The sequence below is a fragment of the Pistacia vera genome, unplaced genomic scaffold (genome assembly GCF_008641045.1).
Source record: "Pistacia vera cultivar Batoury unplaced genomic scaffold, PisVer_v2 Contig563, whole genome shotgun sequence".
Classification (NCBI taxonomy): Eukaryota; Viridiplantae; Streptophyta; class Magnoliopsida; order Sapindales; family Anacardiaceae; genus Pistacia; species Pistacia vera.
In genome coordinates, this window is record NW_022196405.1 from 369469 (window position 1) to 389828 (window position 20360).

General features: G+C 34.2%; 2 protein-coding genes and 1 pseudogene across 2 annotated transcripts; all 3 read left to right on the forward strand.

Annotated features, from left to right (window-relative positions):
* The first annotated feature begins 5202 nt into the window (after positions 1–5202).
* LOC116108415 (probable glycosyltransferase At3g42180) lies at positions 5203–6925 on the forward strand. Its single transcript, XM_031394667.1, has 3 exons — positions 5203–5306; positions 5398–5761; positions 6086–6925. Exons 1-3 carry the CDS (start codon positions 5215–5217, stop codon positions 6755–6757), a joined length of 1128 nt encoding a protein of 375 aa, XP_031250527.1. The 5' UTR covers positions 5203–5214; the 3' UTR covers positions 6758–6925.
* Positions 6926–10376: 3451 nt separating this feature from the next.
* On the forward strand, positions 10377–17875 carry LOC116108407 (annotated as a pseudogene).
* Positions 17876–17951: 76 nt separating this feature from the next.
* Positions 17952–19522, forward strand: LOC116108419 (probable glycosyltransferase At3g42180). The gene is made up of 2 exons (XM_031394670.1): positions 17952–18311; positions 18636–19522. The coding sequence occupies exons 1-2, from the start codon at positions 17961–17963 to the stop codon at positions 19305–19307; spliced, it is 1023 nt and encodes a 340-aa protein (XP_031250530.1). The 5' UTR covers positions 17952–17960; the 3' UTR covers positions 19308–19522.
* The last annotated feature ends 838 nt before the right edge of the window (positions 19523–20360 follow it).

A 20360-nucleotide genomic window follows, 5' to 3' on the forward strand; every position in this document is an offset into this window, starting at 1 on the left:
TGTCCGGAGGTCAATTGGCACGGATGGTCAAGGGTGTGACTTAGGGGCTGCTCGACTGGTGAGCTAAGTCGAGCCGAGCAGTGTTTGGTAGGGTTGACTACTTGACCCATGAGAAAGAGTCGAGCTAGAAGGGTCTTAGATGTAGTGTGGGTCATTCATACTGATGGGATGGTCGATGTTGGTGATTTTTTGTTACTGATGGTTGGGGATAGCTTGAGTGAGCTGGGCACGGGTGATTGAGGGATCAGCTGATAGGGGTCGTGTTTACATGGCTAGGTTTGTTGTGTTTGTAATGGTGGGTGTCAAGCCATCCGTTATGGATGACTAGAGCTGGGAAGATTGTGGGTCTAAGGTCGAGGATCTGGGGTCCGGAGTCATGTGTGGTTGCATGGAGTTTATCGTGATGCGGAAATGGTTCTCCGGTATCTAGTTGAATAGGAAATCAAAGAATAAAACTGAGTTACCTTTTCCCATAACCTTTGATTCTTGGCCCGGATGTTGTTGTTTTTGGCTTCTAGTGTCATGACCTTGTCGGCTTGTTGATGTATTAGTATCGAGAGAGCCTCAACCTTAGCTGTGAGGTCTACTAAGGCAATGTCTATGATTTCAACCATGGTGTGATTCTTTGTAGAGCAAGATTGCGAATGAGAGTTGATTGCCAGAGGCCCCAAGGTGGGTGCTAAACTGTAGATGCTAAAATCTACAGTTACGGAAAGAAGGTTTGATCTTGTGAGGTTAAGGCCACTAACAATCCGTTATACCTACATACAAAGTAAACAAGCATGAAACTTATGTAAACACCAGTGTGGTGTCTACCGTAGGCACTCCAACACTCAAGTCAGTAAGGCTGAATGTGACAATTTAGTGAGAGCTAAGGGAAGGAAGGGTTATCAGAATTTTAGTCGAAGATTAGAATCACGACGTAGGTGTATAACTCTTAGGAGTAAGAGCTTGGGTACAAGTAGGTGGTATTGAGATTGAAACAGAGGTGTAACCCTGTTTATATAGTATTCATAGAATCTTCGTATCCTAGTAGTCCATAATAGTAGAGGTTTAGTGAATAGGAAGGATCATGATTTACTTGCCTTAGGATCAAGAGTCCTAATTCACATAGGATATGAAATCTTGGACGAATTAGGATAATACTCAAATAGGAAGTCTCCTAATTATAATGGACCAATGGGCTTGGCCCTAGGTGGGCCAATGGTGACGCCTAATCTGGAGAGAGGTAGGGTTTAGGTCATGCATTTTGGCCCGTGACATGAATTCTAATGTTGGCCCAACCAGCATTGGGCCACGGCCTTGGGCCTACATAGTAAAAAAATGTCTGCTTGGGCCTAATAAGGCCCAAAATGATTTTTAGCGTATACAACTAGTTTATATTTTATTTTGTCATTTTGTTCATTAAACTATTACCAATTTTTATTATTTTTATATATTTTAACACTTCAATTTGATATAAAATCGAATTAATTAATGAACTTTACTTAACTCGTCTATATTCGTGATTCATTTTTCATATATATATATATATATATATATAGAGAGAGAGAGAGAGAGAGAGAGAGAGAGAGAGAGAATTATTAACATTTAACAGTTACTTGGAGTTAATTATTGAAAAAAAATTATACATACATTAAAAAAAAATTGTAATGAATATTAACAGTACATACAGATGAAAATGTCACTTCAAAATTATTTTAATTAAAAGTTGGCTACGTTTGGTACCCTATTCTAACACTATCCTATCCTAAAAAATAGAAAATGTGGTTGTTTTAATATTTTTCAAAATCCAATTATATTCTATTCAGCTCAAAACATTTAACAATTACCTTTCTTAATAAAAAATTTAAAATTAACAAAAACACCCTCACCCACCCAACTTTTTGCTAGCAACCATCCACCACGGTCGGACGATGGCCGAAAGTCGTTGAAATGGCGCACGACTAGCTGATTTGGCTGTTCATGCGCTGATTTGTCCGTTTCTAGCCAGATCCACCATGGATCTAGCAGAAAATGATCAGATCTACAGCCAAAGATCTGGCTGTTGATGGTCAAACGACGACTAGAAATATGGCCGTCAACGATGGCTAAGCAGCGGCCAGATCTTTGACCGTAGATTTGGCCAGAAAAAGCCAGATTGGCACACGACCGGCCACATCCATCCGATTGTGCACCATTCCGATGACTTTCGGCCACTGTCTGATAGTGATGGCAGGCTGCCAGCAATTATTAGGTGGGTGAGGGTGTTTTTGTTAATTTATAAACTTTTATTGTAGGGGGTGTTTAGCTAAATTAGCAATTGTAGAGGGTTAAAAATAATTCAAATATTTTCAGAAAATGTTTTCCAAAAATGTACCGAACACATTCTCAGAATCCTATTCTATTCAGAATAGAATACTATTCTAAAAAACTAAACAACCGGAGCCATTTTTTAAAGATACTTTTCTCAAACCTTAAGAGTAATTGTTATTTGAATTTGAATCCTCTTCTAATGTGAATTCTCTTAGTTTCTAAAAATCTAAAGACATGTATACATTTATAACCAATCGTAATTAGAATTTTTTTTTTTTTTAATCTTTTTATGGATCAAAATCCTTTTTGGATCAAATTTTTACGTGAACAAAATACAAGTACATGATTGGTGGTTGATAAAAAAAATATATATTTAAAAAAAAAGAAATCATAACAAAGCATTAGTATCGATGAACATATGTTCTAAGTGTTAGGAGATTGCGCAGCGTAATTGTTAGGAGATCGCGCAACAAAAAACATACTTTTGATATAAATAACATAGGAATAAAGCCACTCCATACAAAGAGACACGATATTTATGGAGTTCAGCATAACCCGTTTACATCCATGGATGAGAGAAATTCAATATAGTTTCATAAACACGATATACAAGAGTTTATAACATCATAAACTCGGTACATAAAGCAGAGCGGAAACAATCCTAATTTCTAACCTCAACCCAATACTTAGAGTGAAATGGATCCTAGTTTATAAGACACTGTACCCATGGTGTTTAATAACTCTTACTTTAAATACTTTGTGTTCTCACATTCTCTCATATTTTCTTACAACCTTAATTAGTTTTCATCCCTATATTTATGGGCAGGATATAAGATATCTTATTTCTAATAGGATATATATTTCAAATCTTAATAGGACTCTTAAATTATATTTCTATTTATAATTATATTCTTTATTAAATAATTTTCTTAAAGACATATAGTTTTACATGAGAACAAATAGGAAAGCGAGCCATAATATCCTAACAATAAGATCTTTGAACACTCAAAGGGCTCAAATTAGGAGATGATCCATATTTATTATTTACCATTAATTATAATGTATACTGTTTAGATGAAGCTCTAACCAGGAAAAAATTCATTTTATATGACCCACTAATAAATGTTCTGAATCTCGGTAACTGGTCATGGTGTGCCTAGCTCAGTAACACCCTAGTTCTCATTCAACTTAAAGGTGTTAATACTTAATGGTAGCCAGCTTAACCATCTATTGTTATAAAAAGGTAGTAGTTATAAAACTCCAATCCCTATGCTTATACAGGAGACTCTACATGACTATCAGCAACAATTGCTTAGACTATCCAATTAATCTTGTCGAACTTTCAGCATCATATGACTTGCATTGCAATCAAGAGGCACAATGCTCAAGGGATTTGTGATCCAAGACTCATTTGAGAACTCTTTCCCCTAGTTCTCATCAATATGTATAATTTTTAACAATTATTATCTACTTATCGGGGTTAGAGTTTACACAATTCCTTGTTCATAATTTATTTATACCCATTAAAAGCTTTGTGCTTGAAAGCATTTGCACCGACACAGTATATGCTCTTATTGCACCAAGATCATTTGATAATATTGGTAAGGTTCAAAAACTTTTTTTTTTTCTGTACACTCTTTTCTAGAATCCTCATATTCTTCTTCGTTCGTTTCTCTATACTATGTATTTATTAGCAAAACATAAAAATTCACTTTTAGTCAAATGGGTATTTTTTTAATTCACTCTTGAAGTGAATGACATTATTCAATAAATTTTAGTCAAAACCGCCTAATTCAAAATGACTCTGAGATACATAAAAGATTAGGTCAATTACTACTCTTACATCTCCGTTATAGAGTTTATTAAATTAATGTAATTTTTAAGATTTATTAGGTATATATATAAACTTTCCCATCCAATTTAAATGAGATGATTTAATTAGTTAAAAAGTTATATTGCACTTTAAATAGGGTCAAAACACGGCCCATTTTTCAGTTAATAACTAATACATTATATAAACTTTATAATCAGCTTCTCTACGTACAAAAGACCAATTGAGAAAATGAAAATATAATTAAAACTAATTTCTTTTTTATAATTAAATTGTCAATAAAATATTTCCTACAAACATTTAAAATATTCAATATGAGAACTTAATAAATATGCCATAATGTCCTGCATCAACAAACACTTCTAATTTGAATCAAATGCATATAAAAAGTAGGGAAAAAAAAATTGTTTTACGTCTTACTATATGTAACATAATTCAAATATATAATCATCCCAAAAAAAAAAAAGTCTTGTTATTTGTACAGTAAAACTATGCTTTTATATGTATGATTCTATTTTTCCCTTCCCTGTATATAACTATTATTATGATTGATTATATTTTAAATGAATGAAGTTAGACTAATTTGGCTTTTCCATGTTCTTATCTATATATTATATGTATATGATAGATCGAAAGAAACCTCATGCAAAAGAGTGGGAAATCGCTATGGAGAGCTTAAGCGGCACCACATCTTACCTTCTACTTCCCGCATTTCTGCTTCTTCTTCTCTTTCTCACTTTTTCTCGTCCCTTTAATGGAAACCACATTGATCATTTCTTGACTTCTATCACATCTTCCAGTATCAATAGAGATTCCAATGACACAACCCCACCACAAAATTCCTCCCCCATCTTTTCTCCGACTATCATTTATAAAAGCAGTAAACATAAAGCTAGTAAAATCAAAGTAAGAATCTTCATATTATATCGTTATCATCATGTGCTTTCACTTTCTCTTGATTGACTTCTCGATTAATATTGATCACGGCCAATTTTTCTTAACTCCTGTATATATATTTGTATCAGTAGAACAAGAGTCGTGTAAAGAAAATTGAAGCAGATTTAGCCAGAGCACGAGATGCCATTCGCATGGCAGTTCAGCTTCAAAACTACACATCAGAAAAGGAAGAGAAGTTCCTCCCAAAAGGATCCGTTTACAAAAATGCATATGCATTTCATCAGTTAAGTTTCTCACCATAGAAACTTTTAATTGACCCTAAAGGCTTCCTTTTTTCTTTTTTCTTTTTAATAATTATTATTGTAACTAATCAGAAGCCACATTGAGATGGTGAAGAGATTCAAAATATGGATCTACCAGGAAGGAGAGCAACCTCTAGTGCATAATGGGCCATTGAAGGATAAATACGCCCTAGAAGGACAATTCATCGATGAAATGGAGAGAAAAACCAATCCATTCCGGGCTAGTCATCCTGATGAGGCACATGCTTTTTTTCTGCCGCTTAGTGTTTCAAGTATTGTTCGCTATGTTTACTTGCCTATCATCTCCATCAACGACTACTCTCGTGACAGGATGCAACGGCTGCTGATGGATTATATCTCCATCCTTGCTCAGAAATACCCCTTTTGGAATAGAACCCACGGCGCCGACCATTTCATGGTCTCATGCCACGACTGGGTAAGTATTCATGTGTAATTTTTGAATAATTAGAGCCTAGCGTATAATATAAGTGACGTATAAAATCATTCAAGGTATTAAATTATGACAAATAATTGGTATCTTAAATCTAATGCGAATTTTTTATTAATGGATTATAATTAATTTTATAGTTACCTTGCATAATACGATTTCGCATGTGCTTAAAAGTCAATAGCTCCTCGAGATTGACCGCAAGAATTAAGTTTAATTTTTATTATTTTATTTTATGGTGTTGAGTCATTATCATATATTCAGGAGTTTAATTATACTGAATTTCTTTCAATTATCATTTGCATACTGCAGGCACCAGAGGTTACAAACGACAATCCAGAGTTTTTTCGAAACTTCATAAGAGTCCTTTGCAATGCCAACACTTCAGAGGGATTTGATCCCACAAGAGATGTGTCAATGCCCGAACTCTACTTGCCGCCGTTAGGGAGATATGGCCCCCCACGTCTGAGCCAGGGCCCCCAAAACCGGTCGATCCTGGCGTTTTTTGCAGGAAGGGCTCATGGTTACATACGGGAAAAGCTATTCAACGATTGGAAGAACAGAGACAATGAAGTTCAAGTTTATGAGCGTCTACCAAAAGGCCTAGATTACACAGAAATGATGGGTCAAAGCAAGTTTTGTCTATGTCCAAGTGGGTTCGAAGTGGCAAGCCCAAGAGAGGTTGAAGCAATTTATGCGAGTTGTGTTCCTGTGATAATTTCTGATAATTATTGGTTACCGTTTAGTGATGTACTTAACTGGGACCAATTTTCTATACATATTCCAACGGAGAAGATATCGGAAATCAAGACCATCTTGAAAGGAATTTCAAATAACAAATACTTGAAAATGTATAGAAGAGTAAAGAGAGTGCGGAGACATTTTGTTTTGAACCGACCGGCAAAGCCATTTGATGTGATTCATATGATGCTTCACTCAGTGTGGCTCAGGAGACTCAACTTCAGACTGCCAGCTTCATCATAATTGTAGAAGGAGGATATATATATATATATATATTGTGCTGTTAATTGGATTTGGCCCTATTGGTAAGTAATTAAGCGAAAAAAGGTTTATCCTAGAAGAAACCCAATATGTGATAAGGCTCTATGAAAGAGTATTAAGAAGGAAGTTGAATTGGCAAAAAGAGATGAGTTGATAGTTGCAGAAAGTGTGAATTAGGGATTAAGCAAACTTGAAACTATTTTTTTAAATTTTTCCTTCAAACTATAAATGAGATAACATTGTTCGTAATCAGTAATACCACTTTTCAAAGTTTTTTACAATGTTTAGTATACAAAGTGATGTGATGATTGTTAGAGTGAAAATAAAAAGATACTAATTTATTACCCAATGATATGTCAATTAAAGGCAATGCTACCCACTTTGTATGTTTAAATTTTATACAAGCTTTGTAAGAGCAATACTACTTATTTAGTACCCAAATCCTTTATCTCAAAGTGCTGATGAAGAAGTTTTTTCTTTTTTCTTATATTCCAAAGTAGAGGTGGAAAAGTAACCCGCCCGGTCCGACCCGGCCTAGCCCGTGGTAGTTACTTCTTTTGGCGAGTTGGTCCTAACCTGCCCGCCAACAAAGACACCGGTCGGTTAGCCCATCATTTTGGGGTAATGGCTGGCCCACCCGGCCCACCAACCCTAACCTGCTGGGTTAGGCTGCAGGTCGGGTCGGGTTAACCCTATTATTCGATTTTTTTTTTTTATTTAGTAAACTTTTCAAATAATAATTAACGTTTATAAATGAATAAATGTAATTGCTTTTAGTTAAATTTTCAAATATCAATAATTAAATTAAATTAATTTTTTTTATTAACATTTCAAATATATTCAATTTTAATACAATAAAATGTAATATAAAAAAATTAGATTTATTCATTCAATGGATGAACTTTAGCATAAGAATAAATTATATTTTATACAAGATATGGAAATTTAAGAATAAGACTTAGTATTAATTTTTTTATACTTTACGTACCATAAAAAATAATAATAACAATGTGTCAAATATTACGAAGTTTTTTCATTTTAATATTTATGATTTAGAAGTATAGTTTAATATTATTGGTGTAAAATTATTTGTAAGAGTTCAATCATAATAGTTTAATTAAAAGAATTAAAAAAATGGGAGAAACTGAAAAAAATAATTAATTTTTTATTTTTTTTAATTTTTTGGGGCCAGCCCGTCGGTTGGCTATTGTCAACAAATAGCAACCCACCGGGTTGGCAGTTGTCATATAGTAACCCGGCCCACCCAGGGTTACATGCGGGTTGGGTTCAACCCGGCCCGCCTTATTGAACCTCTCTAATGCGGGCCGGTTAGGATTGACCCGCCTAATCCGGTTCATTTGTTCCACCTCTATTCCAAAGCATTATAAGTGTAGATAATTTATATTGCAAGAGATTGAGTTTGAATCATTGTAGAAAAATCAAAATAACTCTTAGGCCATTAAGATCTTTGCCGCATATGATATAATCAAGTGAATCTAGAGCAATCATCCACAAATGTTCCAAATAATACAAAACCACCCATAGATTCATTTGGCACAAGGCCTCAACATAAGAATGAATCAAATCAAAGGGGTAAAAAAAACAAAATCACTAACAGAAAAAGTAAAGCTAATTGTTGGCGAGTTAACAGACAACAATCAATAGATTTATCTTTACCTGACGTAATACCAATAGACACCATAAACCGAAGTCTAGAAACTAAGACATGACCAAGACGAGAATCTCAAAGATTCAATGGAGAGGTAGATATTGGAAGCAACCTAAAGTGTAGGAACATTAAGAGAAGTAAGCTCGAACACCGACCACTCGCCTTTCACAAGGATTTGCCTTGTATGAAGATCCACACATATCAACCAGATTGAGAAATAGACCATCAGAACCAAGTTCGCAAAGTTGACCAACATATAACAAATTAAGGGTAAGTTTTGGAACAAGATAGGTATCAGACAAAGATAAACAAGAGTAGAAACACTACCCACATGACTAGCGACATAAAGAACCATTAGCAAGTGTAATAGATGGTAAGTGAGGGGTTGATTTTTTAAACTAATAAACTTGGATTAGGAGTCATTTGGTTACAACAAGCAATATAAAAGAAATTAAAAAATTAAAAAAAAAAAAAAAAACAGCAAATTTACCTGGAGTGACAGACATGGCAATTGAGACTAGATGTAAATGAACAAAACAACCTGACTCAATAATTTTTGAAGAAAAAAAGTTGATGTAGGTTTACAGCTTGATTCTGAATCTTCAACATAGCAACAACAGAGTGAAGCATCATCATGAGAATGATGAGATTTGGGCTAATTTTCCTAATGATAATTGTTTCCTAAAGATCTTGGTGGCCAAATAGAACAATCATTGATGAAATGGCTAGATTTCTTGCAGTATTACAATTCAACTCCTTAGGCCAACTAAGACAATCATGAAGGAAAGGATTAGGCTTCTTACATAATGATAGGTCAATTGTTTAGGTCTTGAAGTATTAGATTTATATAGGAAAATGAGACAGATGATACAACCATGACACATCGGTCTGAGGTGTCTTTAGGGTGTTGAATCAGTCTTCCTTTGGAATCAGATGAGCTAGAGTTCTATCAAAGGTAGTTGGTGGTTATGATGTAGTAGAAATAGCCTGAATATTCTCATAGTTAGGAGAAGACCCATGAGAAACTGAATCAGACGCATCTTCTTCCTATGTGTAATTACAACCTGAACATCATCTTGATTCTAAAGTATAGATTTAGATAGAGCCAACTGATCCCAATAACCAAACATTTTAGCATAATAATCATGAATTGGTTGTCCAAATTCTTGCTTCACTGTAATAAGTGCGCTCCAAACCTAATGTTGGTGAACAATTCCACTAGTAACAAAACCATTGCCTAACAAGTTCCAAACATCTTTAGCTGGGTCATAGTTACCAAATTCCTAACTGAGATTTGGTATAGAGGTATTATGGAGCTAGGTAATCATCTAATGGTTTCCGTTGTCCCAATTTTCAAGGCAATCTTGAGAAATTTTCGTTAGTTTCATACTCCCTTTGTTTGGGTTCTTTGATATCACTAGTAATATCACACCACATTTTGTGCCCTTTCAGAAACTCCTCATGGCCTGATGCTATTCAACATAATTGGTTCTGTCAAAGATAACATCAATAGGTCTGGCAACCTCACAGTGAGGCACAGTAGAACCCATTAACACATGTGAATCAAACTAACACCACCAGCAAATAACACCTAGGAAACACAAATACTCCCAAAGTGCAAATAACTACACCAACCAAACAACAAATAACAACACAACAAGCAACACAAATTTCAAAACAACCATGCAAGTTTCAAATCCTACAAACACACTACAGACCCCTACAATCTGAATTGATCTAAGAAAATCAGCAAGATTGGCGGCGGATCTGTGGAGATCAATGATGGAAGGTGACTGAAACAGGCAATTTGATGGGACAAAAGGAGGCTCTGATACCGAGTTAACTTTTGGTGAAAAGAGTATATTTTATTATCTCTGAAATAGTACACATATACAATGTTTTAAAAACCGACCCGGGACAAAACCCGGCAAGATGGCCGGGTCCCGGGTCGACCGGTTTAACCGGTTGAATCAGTTGGTTCAACCGGTGACGTCATCATGCTGACGTCAGCATGATGACGTCACAAAAATACTGTTCACAGAACCTGTATTTCCCAGATTTTGCTCCAAATAATAAATTCTAGTATAAAAACTCCTTAACAAAGCATTATCATACACCATTACATCAATAATACAACAAATTTCAAATCAAACTAACAAGATAAATGAAGAAAAATCAAAAATCACATAATAGTTGTTTCAACTTTCAACTTTCAAGTTTTCAACTTTCAACTTTCAAGTTTTCAACTTCCAAATCAACACTTCAACATTCTAACCAAAAATGATCTTCACCGAATGGTCTTCAATCCATCATTCCATCCTCAATTAAAATTAACAATTCATAATTCACACACCACCTGATAGAGGATCGTCATCATTATTAACATCGGCGACATCATCTACAAAAAATTCTAGCAAAAAAGGAAAACCATAGGTTAAATTTTCCCATTTAAACTAATTGAATATAAACTAGATAATACCAAATTGAAATTGCTTATAAAATTGTAAATAACCTTCTGAAGCATCTGCTGAGTCATAATAAGATAGGTGATCACCAGATTCACCACCATCTATAGGAAGCTCCTTCTCCATATAATGATTGTTCCAATTCTTCATAATTAAGCTCACCAACCTCCTCTTCCTCATCAAATACCCATCAGAAAAGGAAGAGAGAGTTCCTCCCAAAAGGATCGTTTACAAAAATGCATATGCATTTCATCAGTAAGTTTTCACCATAGAAACTTTTAAATTGCCCTAAAGGCTTCCTTTTTTCTTTTTTTCTTTTTAATAATTATATTGACACTAAAGCCACTTGAGATGGTGAGAGATTCAAATATGGATCTACCAGGAAGGAGAGCAACCTCTAGTGCATAATGGGCCATTGAAGGATAAATACGCCCTAGAAGGACAATTCATCGATGAAATGGAGAGAAAAACAATCCATTCCGGCTAGTCATCCTGATGAGGCACATGCTTTTTTCTGCCGCTTAGTGTTTCAAGTAGTTCGCTATGTTTACTTGCCTATCATCTCCATCACGACTACTCTCGTGACAGGATGCAACGCTGCTGATGGATTATATCTCCATCCTTGCTCAGAAATACCCCTTTTGGAATAGAACCCACGGCGCCGACCATTTCATGGTCTCATGCCACGACTGGGTAAGTATTCATTGTAGATTTTTGAATAATTAGAGCCTAGCGTATAATAAGTGACGTATAAATCATTCAAGGTATTAAATTATGACAATAATTGGTATCTTAAATCTAATGCGAATTTTTTATTAATGGATTATAATTAATTTATATTACCTTGCATAATACGATTTCGCATGTGCTTAAAGTCAATAGCTCCCGAGATTGACCCAAGAATTAAGTTTATTTTTATTATTTTATTTTATGGTGTTGAGTCATTATCATATATTCAGGAGTTTAATTATACTGAATTTCTTTCAATTATCATTTGCATACTGCAGGCACCAGAGGTTACAAACGACAATCCAGAGTTTTTTTTCGAACTTCATAAGAGTCCTTTGCAATGCAACACTTCAGAGGGATTTGATCCCACAAGAGATGGTGTCAATGCCCGAACTCTACTTGCCGCCGTTAGGAGATATGGCCCCCCACGTCTGAGCCAGGGCCCCCAAAACCGGTCGATCCTGCGTTTTTTTGCAGGAAGGGCTCATGGTTACATCGGGAAAAGCTATTCAACGATTGGAGAACAGAGACAATGAAGTTCAGTTTATGAGCGTCTACCAAAAGGCGTAGATACACAGAAATGATGGGTCAAGCAAGTTTTGTCTATGTCCAAGTGGGTTCGCAGAGTGGCAAGCCCAAGAGAGATTGAAGCATTTATGCGAGTTGTGTTCCTGTGATAATTTCTGATAATTATTGGTTACCGTTTAGTGATGTACTTACTGGGACCAATTTTCTATACTTCCATCGGAGAAGATATCGGAAATCAAGACCATCTTGAAGGAATTTCAAATAACAAATACTTGAAAAGATAGAAGAGTAAAGAGAGTGCGGAGACATTTTGTTTTGAACCGACCGGCAAAGCCATTTGATGTGATTCATATGATGCTTCACTCAGTGTGGCTCAGAGATATCAACTTCAACTGCCAGCTTCATCAAATTGTAGAGAGGAGTATTATATATATATATATATATATATATATATTATATATATATATATGCTGTTAATGGATTTGGCCTATTGGTACATTAAGCGAAAAAGGTTTATCCTAGAAGAAACCCAATAGTGATAAGGCTCTATGAAAGAGTATAAGAAGGAAGTTGAATTGGCAAAAGAGAGAGGTTGATAGTGCAGAAAGTGTGAATTAGGATTAACAAATTGAAACTAATTTTTTAATTTTTTCCTTCAAAACTAAATGAGATACACATTGTATCGTAATCAGTAATACCACTTTTCAAGTTTTTTACAATGTTTAGTATACAAAGTGATGTGATGATTGTTAGAGTGAAAATAAAAAGATACTAATTATTACCCAATGATATGTCAATTAAGGGCAATGCTACGCCACTTTGTATGTTTAAATTTTATACAAGCTTTGTAGAGCAATACTACTTATTTAGTACCCAATCCTTTATCTCAAAGTGCTGATGAAGAAGTTTTTTCTTTTTCTTATATTCCAAAGTAGAGGTGGAAAGAACGCCCGGTCCGACCCGGCCTAGCCCGTGGTAGGTTACTTCTTTTGGCGAGTTGGTCCAACCTGCCCGCCAACAAGACAGGCCGGGTAGTGCCCATCATTTTTGGGTAATGGCTGGCCCAACCCGGCCCACCAACCCTAACCTGCTGGGTTAGGCTGCAGGTCGGGTCGGGTTAACCCTATTATTCGATTTTTTTTTTTTTATTAGTAAACTTTTCAAATAAATAATTAACGATTTATAAATGAATAATGTAATTGCTTTTAGTTAAATTTTCAAATATCAATAATTAAATTAAATTAATTTTTTTATTAACATTTCAAATTAATTCAATTTTAATACAATAAAATTGTAATATAAGAAAATTAGATTTATTCATTCAATTGATGAAACTTAGCATAAGAATAAATATATTTTATACAAGATATGGAAATTTAAGAATAAGACTTAGTATTAATTTTTTTATACTTTACGTACCATAAAAAAAATAATAACAATGTGTCAAATATTACGAAGTTTTATTATTTAATATTTATGATTTAGAAGTATAGTTTAATATTATTGTGAAAATTATTTGTAAGAGTTCAATCATAATAGTTAATTAAAAGAATTAAAAAATGGGAGAAACTTGAAAAAAATAATTAATTTTTTATTTTTTTAATTTTTTTTGGGCCAGCCCGTCGGGTGGCTATTGTCAACAATAGCAACCCCACGGGTTGGCAGGTTGTCATATAGTAAACCCGGCCCACCCGAGGGTTACAGGGGTGGGTTCAACCCGGCCCCCTTATTGAACCTTCTCTAATGCGGGCGGGTTAGGATTGACCCGCCTAATCCGGTTCATTTGTTCCACCTCTATTCCAAAGCATTATAAGTGTAGATAATTTTAATATTGCAAGAGAATTGAGTTTGAATCATTGTAGAAAAATCAAAAACTCTTAGGCCATTAAACTTTGCCATATGATAATCAAGTGAATCTAGAGCAATCATCCACAAATGTTACAAAATAACAAAAACCCCCATAGATTCATTTGGCAAGGCCTCAAACATAAGAATGAATCAATCAAAGGGGTAAAAAAACAAAATCACTAACAGAAAAAGGTAAGCTAATTGTTTGGCGAGTTAACAAGACAAACAATCAATAGATTTATCTTTACCTACGAAATAACCAATAGAACCATAAAACGAAGTCTAGAACTAGACATGACCAAGACGAGAATCTCAGATTCAATGGAGAGGTAGATGTATGGAAGCAACCTAAAGTGTAGGAACATTAGAGAAGTAAGCTCGAACAACCGACAACCTTACGCCCTTTCACAAGGATTTGCCTTGTATGAAGATCCACACATATCAACCAGATTGAGAAATAGACCATCAAGACCAAGTTCGCAAAGTTGACCAACATATACAAATTAAGGGGTAGTTTTGGAACAAGATAGGTATCAGACAAGATAAACAAAGGTAGAACACTACCACATGACTAGCAGACTAAAAGAACCATTAGCAAGTGTAATAGATGGTAAGGAGGGTTGATTTTTTAAACAAAATAAACTTGGATTAGGAGTCATTTGGTTACAACAAGCAATATAAAAGAAATTAAAAATTAAAAAAAAAAAAAAAAAAAGCAAATTTACCTGGAGTGACAGACATGGCAATTGGAGAGCTAATGTAAATGACGAAAAAACACCTGACTCAATAATTTTTGAAGATCAAAAAGTTGATGTAAGGTTACAGCTTGATTCTGAATCTTCAACAATAGCAACAACAGAGTGAGAAGCATCATCATGAGAATGATGAGATTTGGGCTAATTTTCCTAATGTATGTTGCTAAAGATCTTGGTGGCCAAATAGAACAATCATTGATGAAATGGCTAGATTTCTTGCAGTAATTACAAGTCAACTCCTTAGGCCAACTAAGACAATCATGAAGGAAAGGATTAGGCTTCTTACAATAATGATAGGTCAATGTTTAGGTCTTGAAGTATTAGATTTAATATTAGGAAATGAGACAAGGATACAACCATGACAACATCGGTCTGAGGTGTCTTAGGTGTTGAATCAGTCTTCCTTTGGAATCAGATGAGCTAGAGTTCTATCAAAGGTAGTGTGGTGTTATAGATTAGTAAATAACCTGAATATTCTCATAGTTAGGATGAAGACCCATGAGAAAACTGAATCAGACGCATCTTCTCCTATGGTAGTACAACACGATATAAATAACATAGGAATAAAATCACTCCACACAAAGAGACACGATATTTATGTAGTTCAGCATAATCTGTTTACATCCATGGATGAGATAAATCCAATATAGTTTCATGAACACGATATACAAGAGTATACAACATCATAAACTCGGTACATAAAGCAGAGTAGAAACAATCCTAATTTCTAACCTCAACCCAATACCTATAGTGAAATAGATCCTAGTTTATAAGACATTGTATCCATGGTGTTTAATAACTCTTACTTCAAATACTTTGTGTTCTCATATTCTCTCATATTTTCTTATAACCTTAATTAGTTTTCACACTTATATTTATGGGCAGGATATAGGATGTCCTATTTCTAATAGGATTTATATTTCAAATCTTAATAGGACTCTTAAATTATATTTCTATTTATAATTATATTTTTTATTAAATAATTTTCTTAAAGATATATAATTTCACATGAAAACAATTAGGAAAACGAACCACAGTATTCTACCAATAAGATTTTTGAAAACTCAAAAGGGCTCAAATTAGGAGATTATATATATATATATTTTTTTTTTTTACCATTAATTATAATTCATATTGTTTAGGAAAAAAAATCATTTTATATGACCCACTAATAAATGTTCTGAATCTCGGTAACTGGTCATAGTCTGCCTAGCTCAGTAACACCCTAGTTCTCATTCAACTTAAAGGTCTTAATACTTTAATAGTAGCCAGCTTAACCATCTATTGTTATAAAAAGGTAGTAGTTATAAAACTCCAATCCCTATGCTTATACAGGAGACTCTACATGACTATCAGCAACAATTGCTTAGACTATCCAATTAATCTTGTCGAACTTTCAGCATCATATGACTTGCATTGCAATCAAGAGGCACAATGCTCAAGGGATTTGTGATCCAAGATTCATTTGAGAACTCTTTCCTCTAGTTCTCATCAATAAGTATAATTTTTAACAATCATTATCTACTTATCGGGGTTAGAGTTTACACAATTCCTTGTTCATAATTTATTTATACCCATTAAAAGCTTTGTGCTTGAAGGCATTTGCACCGAAACAGTATATGCTCTTATTGCAGCAAGATCATTTGATAATATTGCTAAGGTTCAAAAACTTTTTTTTTTCTGTACACTCTTTTCTAGAATCCTCATATTCTTCTTCGTTCGTTTCTCTATACTATGTATTTATTAGCAAAACATAAAAATTCACTTTTAGTCAAATGGGTATTTTTTTAATTCACTCCTGGAGTGAATGACATTATTCAATAAATTTTAGTCAAAACCGCCTTATTCAAAATGACTCTAAGATACAAAAAAGATTAGGTCAATTACTACTCTTACATCTCCGTTATAGAGTTTATTAAATTAATGTAATTTTTAAGATTTATTAGGTATATATATAAACTTTCCCATCCAATTTAAATGAGATGATTTAATTAGTTAAAAAGTTATATTGCACTTTAAATAGGGTCAAAACACGGCCCATTTTTCAGTTAATAACTAATACATTATATAAACTTTATAATCAGCTTCTCTACGTACAAAAGACCAATTGAGAAAATGAAAATATAATTAAAACTAATTTCTTTTTTATAATTAAATTGTCAATAAAATATTTCCTACAAACATTTAAAATATTCAATATGAGAACTTAATAAATATGCCACAATGTCCTACATCAACAAACACTTCTAATTTGAATCAAATGCATATAAAAAGTAGGGAAAAAAAAATTGTTTTACGTCTTACTATATGTAACATAATTCAAATATATAATCATCCAAAAAAAAAAAAGTCTTGTTATTTGTACAGTAAAATTATGCTTTTATATGTATGCTTCTATTTTTCCCTTCCCTGTATATAACTATTATTATGATTGATTATATTTTAAATAAAGTTAAATGACAAGACTCTATTGAATGAAGTTAGACTAATTTGGCTTTTCCATGTTCTTATCTATATATTATATGTATATGATAGATCGAAAGAAACCTCATGCAAAAGAGTGGGAAATCGCCATGGAAAGCTTAAGCTGCACCACCTCTTACCCTCTACTTCCCGCACTTCTGCTTCTTCTTCTCTTTCTCACTTTTTCTCGTCCCTTTAATGGAAACCACATTGATCATTTCTTGACTTCTATCACATCTTCCAGTATCAATAGAGATTCCAATGACACAACCCCACCACAAAATTCCTCCCCCATCTTTTCTCCGACTATCATTTATAAAAGCAGTAAACATAAAGCTAGTAAAATCAAAGTAAGAATCTTCATATTATATCGTTATCATCATGTGCTTTCACTTTCTCTTGATTGACTTCTCGATTAATATTGATCACGGCCAATTTTTCTTAACTCCTGTATATATATTTGTATCAGTAGAACAAGAGTCGTGTAAAGAGAATTGAAGCAGATTTAGCCAGAGCACGAGATGCCATTCGCAGGGCAGTTCAGCTTCAAAACTACACATCAGAAAAGGAAGAGAAGTTCCCCCCCAAAAGATCCGTTTACAAAAATGCATATGCATTTCATCAGTTAAGTTTCTCACCATAGAAACTTTTAATTGACCCTAAAGGCTTCCTTTTTTTTTTTTTCTTTTTAATAATTATTATTGTAACTAATCAGAAGCCACATTGAGATGGTGAAGAGATTCAAAATATGGATCTACCAGGAAGGAGAGCAACCTCTAGTGCATAATGGGCCATTGAAGGATAAATACGCCCTAGAAGGACAATTCATCGATGAAATGGAGAGAAAAACCAATCCATTCCGGGCTAGTCATCCTGATGAGGCACATGCTTTTTTTCTGCCGCTTAGTGTTTCAAGTATTGTTCGCTATGTTTACTTGCCTATCATCTCCATCAACGACTACTCTCGTGACAGGATGCAACGGCTGCTGATGGATTATATCTCCATCCTTGCTCAGAAATACCCCTTTTGGAATAGAACCCACGGCGCCGACCATTTCATGGTCTCATGCCACGACTGGGTAAGTATTCATGTGTAATTTTTGAATAATTAGAGCCTAGCGTATAATATAAGTGACGTATAAAATCATTCAAGGTATTAAATTATGACAAATAATTGGTATCTTAAATCTAATGCGAATTTTTTATTAATGGATTATAATTAATTTTATAGTTACCTTGCATAATACGATTTCGCATGTGCTTAAAAGTCAATAGCTCCTCGAGATTGACCGCAAGAATTAAGTTTAATTTTTATTATTTTATTTTATGGTGTTGAGTCATTATCATATATTCAGGAGTTTAATTATACTGAATTTCTTTCAATTATCATTTGCATACTGCAGGCACCAGAGGTTACAAACGACAATCCAGAGTTTTTTCGAAACTTCATAAGAGTCCTTTGCAATGCCAACACTTCAGAGGGATTTGATCCCACAAGAGATGTGTCAATGCCCGAACTCTACTTGCCGCCGTTAGGGAGATATGGCCCCCCACGTCTGAGCCAGGGCCCCCAAAACCGGTCGATCCTGGCGTTTTTTGCAGGAAGGGCTCATGGTTACATACGGGAAAAGCTATTCAACGATTGGAAGAACAGAGACAATGAAGTTCAAGTTTATGAGCGTCTACCAAAAGGCCTAGATTACACAGAAATGATGGGTCAAAGCAAGTTTTGTCTATGTCCAAGTGGGTTCGAAGTGGCAAGCCCAAGAGAGGTTGAAGCAATTTATGCGAGTTGTGTTCCTGTGATAATTTCTGATAATTATTGGTTACCGTTTAGTGATGTACTTAACTGGGACCAATTTTCTATACATATTCCAACGGAGAAGATATCGGAAATCAAGACCATCTTGAAAGGAATTTCAAATAACAAATACTTGAAAATGTATAGAAGAGTAAAGAGAGTGCGGAGACATTTTGTTTTGAACCGACCGGCAAAGCCATTTGATGTGATTCATATGATGCTTCACTCAGTGTGGCTCAGGAGACTCAACTTCAGACTGCCAGCTTCATCATAATTGTAGAAGGAGGATATATATATATATATATATTGTGCTGTTAATTGGATTTGGCCCTATTGGTAAGTAATTAAGCGAAAAAAGGTTTATCCTAGAAGAAACCCAATATGTGATAAGGCTCTATGAAAGAGTATTAAGAAGGAAGTTGACTTGGCAAAAAGATATGAGTTGATAGTTGCAGAAAGTGTGAATTAGGGATTAACAAATTGTAACTAATTTTTGGAATTTTTTCCTTCAAGAACTGTAAATGAGATACACATTGTATCGTAATCAGTAATACTACTTTTCAAAGTTTTTTACAATGTTTAGTATACAAAGTGATGTGATGTATAATGATTGTTAGAGTGAAAATAAAAAGATACTACTTATTTATTACCCAATGATATGTCAATTAAAGGGCAATGCTACGCCACTTTGTATGTTTAAATTTTTATACAAGCTTTGTAAGAGCAATACTACTTATTTATTACCCAAATCCTTTATCTCAAAGTGCTGATGAAGAAGTTTTTTCTTTTTTCTTATATTCCAAAGCATTATCAGTGTGGATAATTTTACTATTGCAAGCGAATTGAGTTTGAATCATTGTAGAAAAATCAAAATAACTCTTAGGCCATTAAGATCTTTGCCGCATATGATATAATCAAGTGAATCTAGAGCAATCATCCACAAATGTTACAAAATAACAAAAACCACCCATAGATTCATTTGGCACAAGGCCTCAAACATAAGAATGAATCAAATCAAAGGGGTAAAAAAAACAAAATCACTAACAGAAAAAGGTAAAGCTAATTGTTTGGCGAGTTAACAAGACAAACAATCAATAGATTTATCTTTACCTGACGTAAATAACCAATAGACACCATAAAACGAAGTCTAGAAACTAAGACATGACCAAGACGAGAATCTCAAAGATTCAATGGAGAGGTAGATGATATGGAAGCAACCTAAAGTGTAGGAACATTAAGAGAAGTAAGCTCGAACAACCGACCAACCTTACGCCCTTTCACAAGGATTTGCCTTGTATGAAGATCCTACACATATCAACCAGATTGA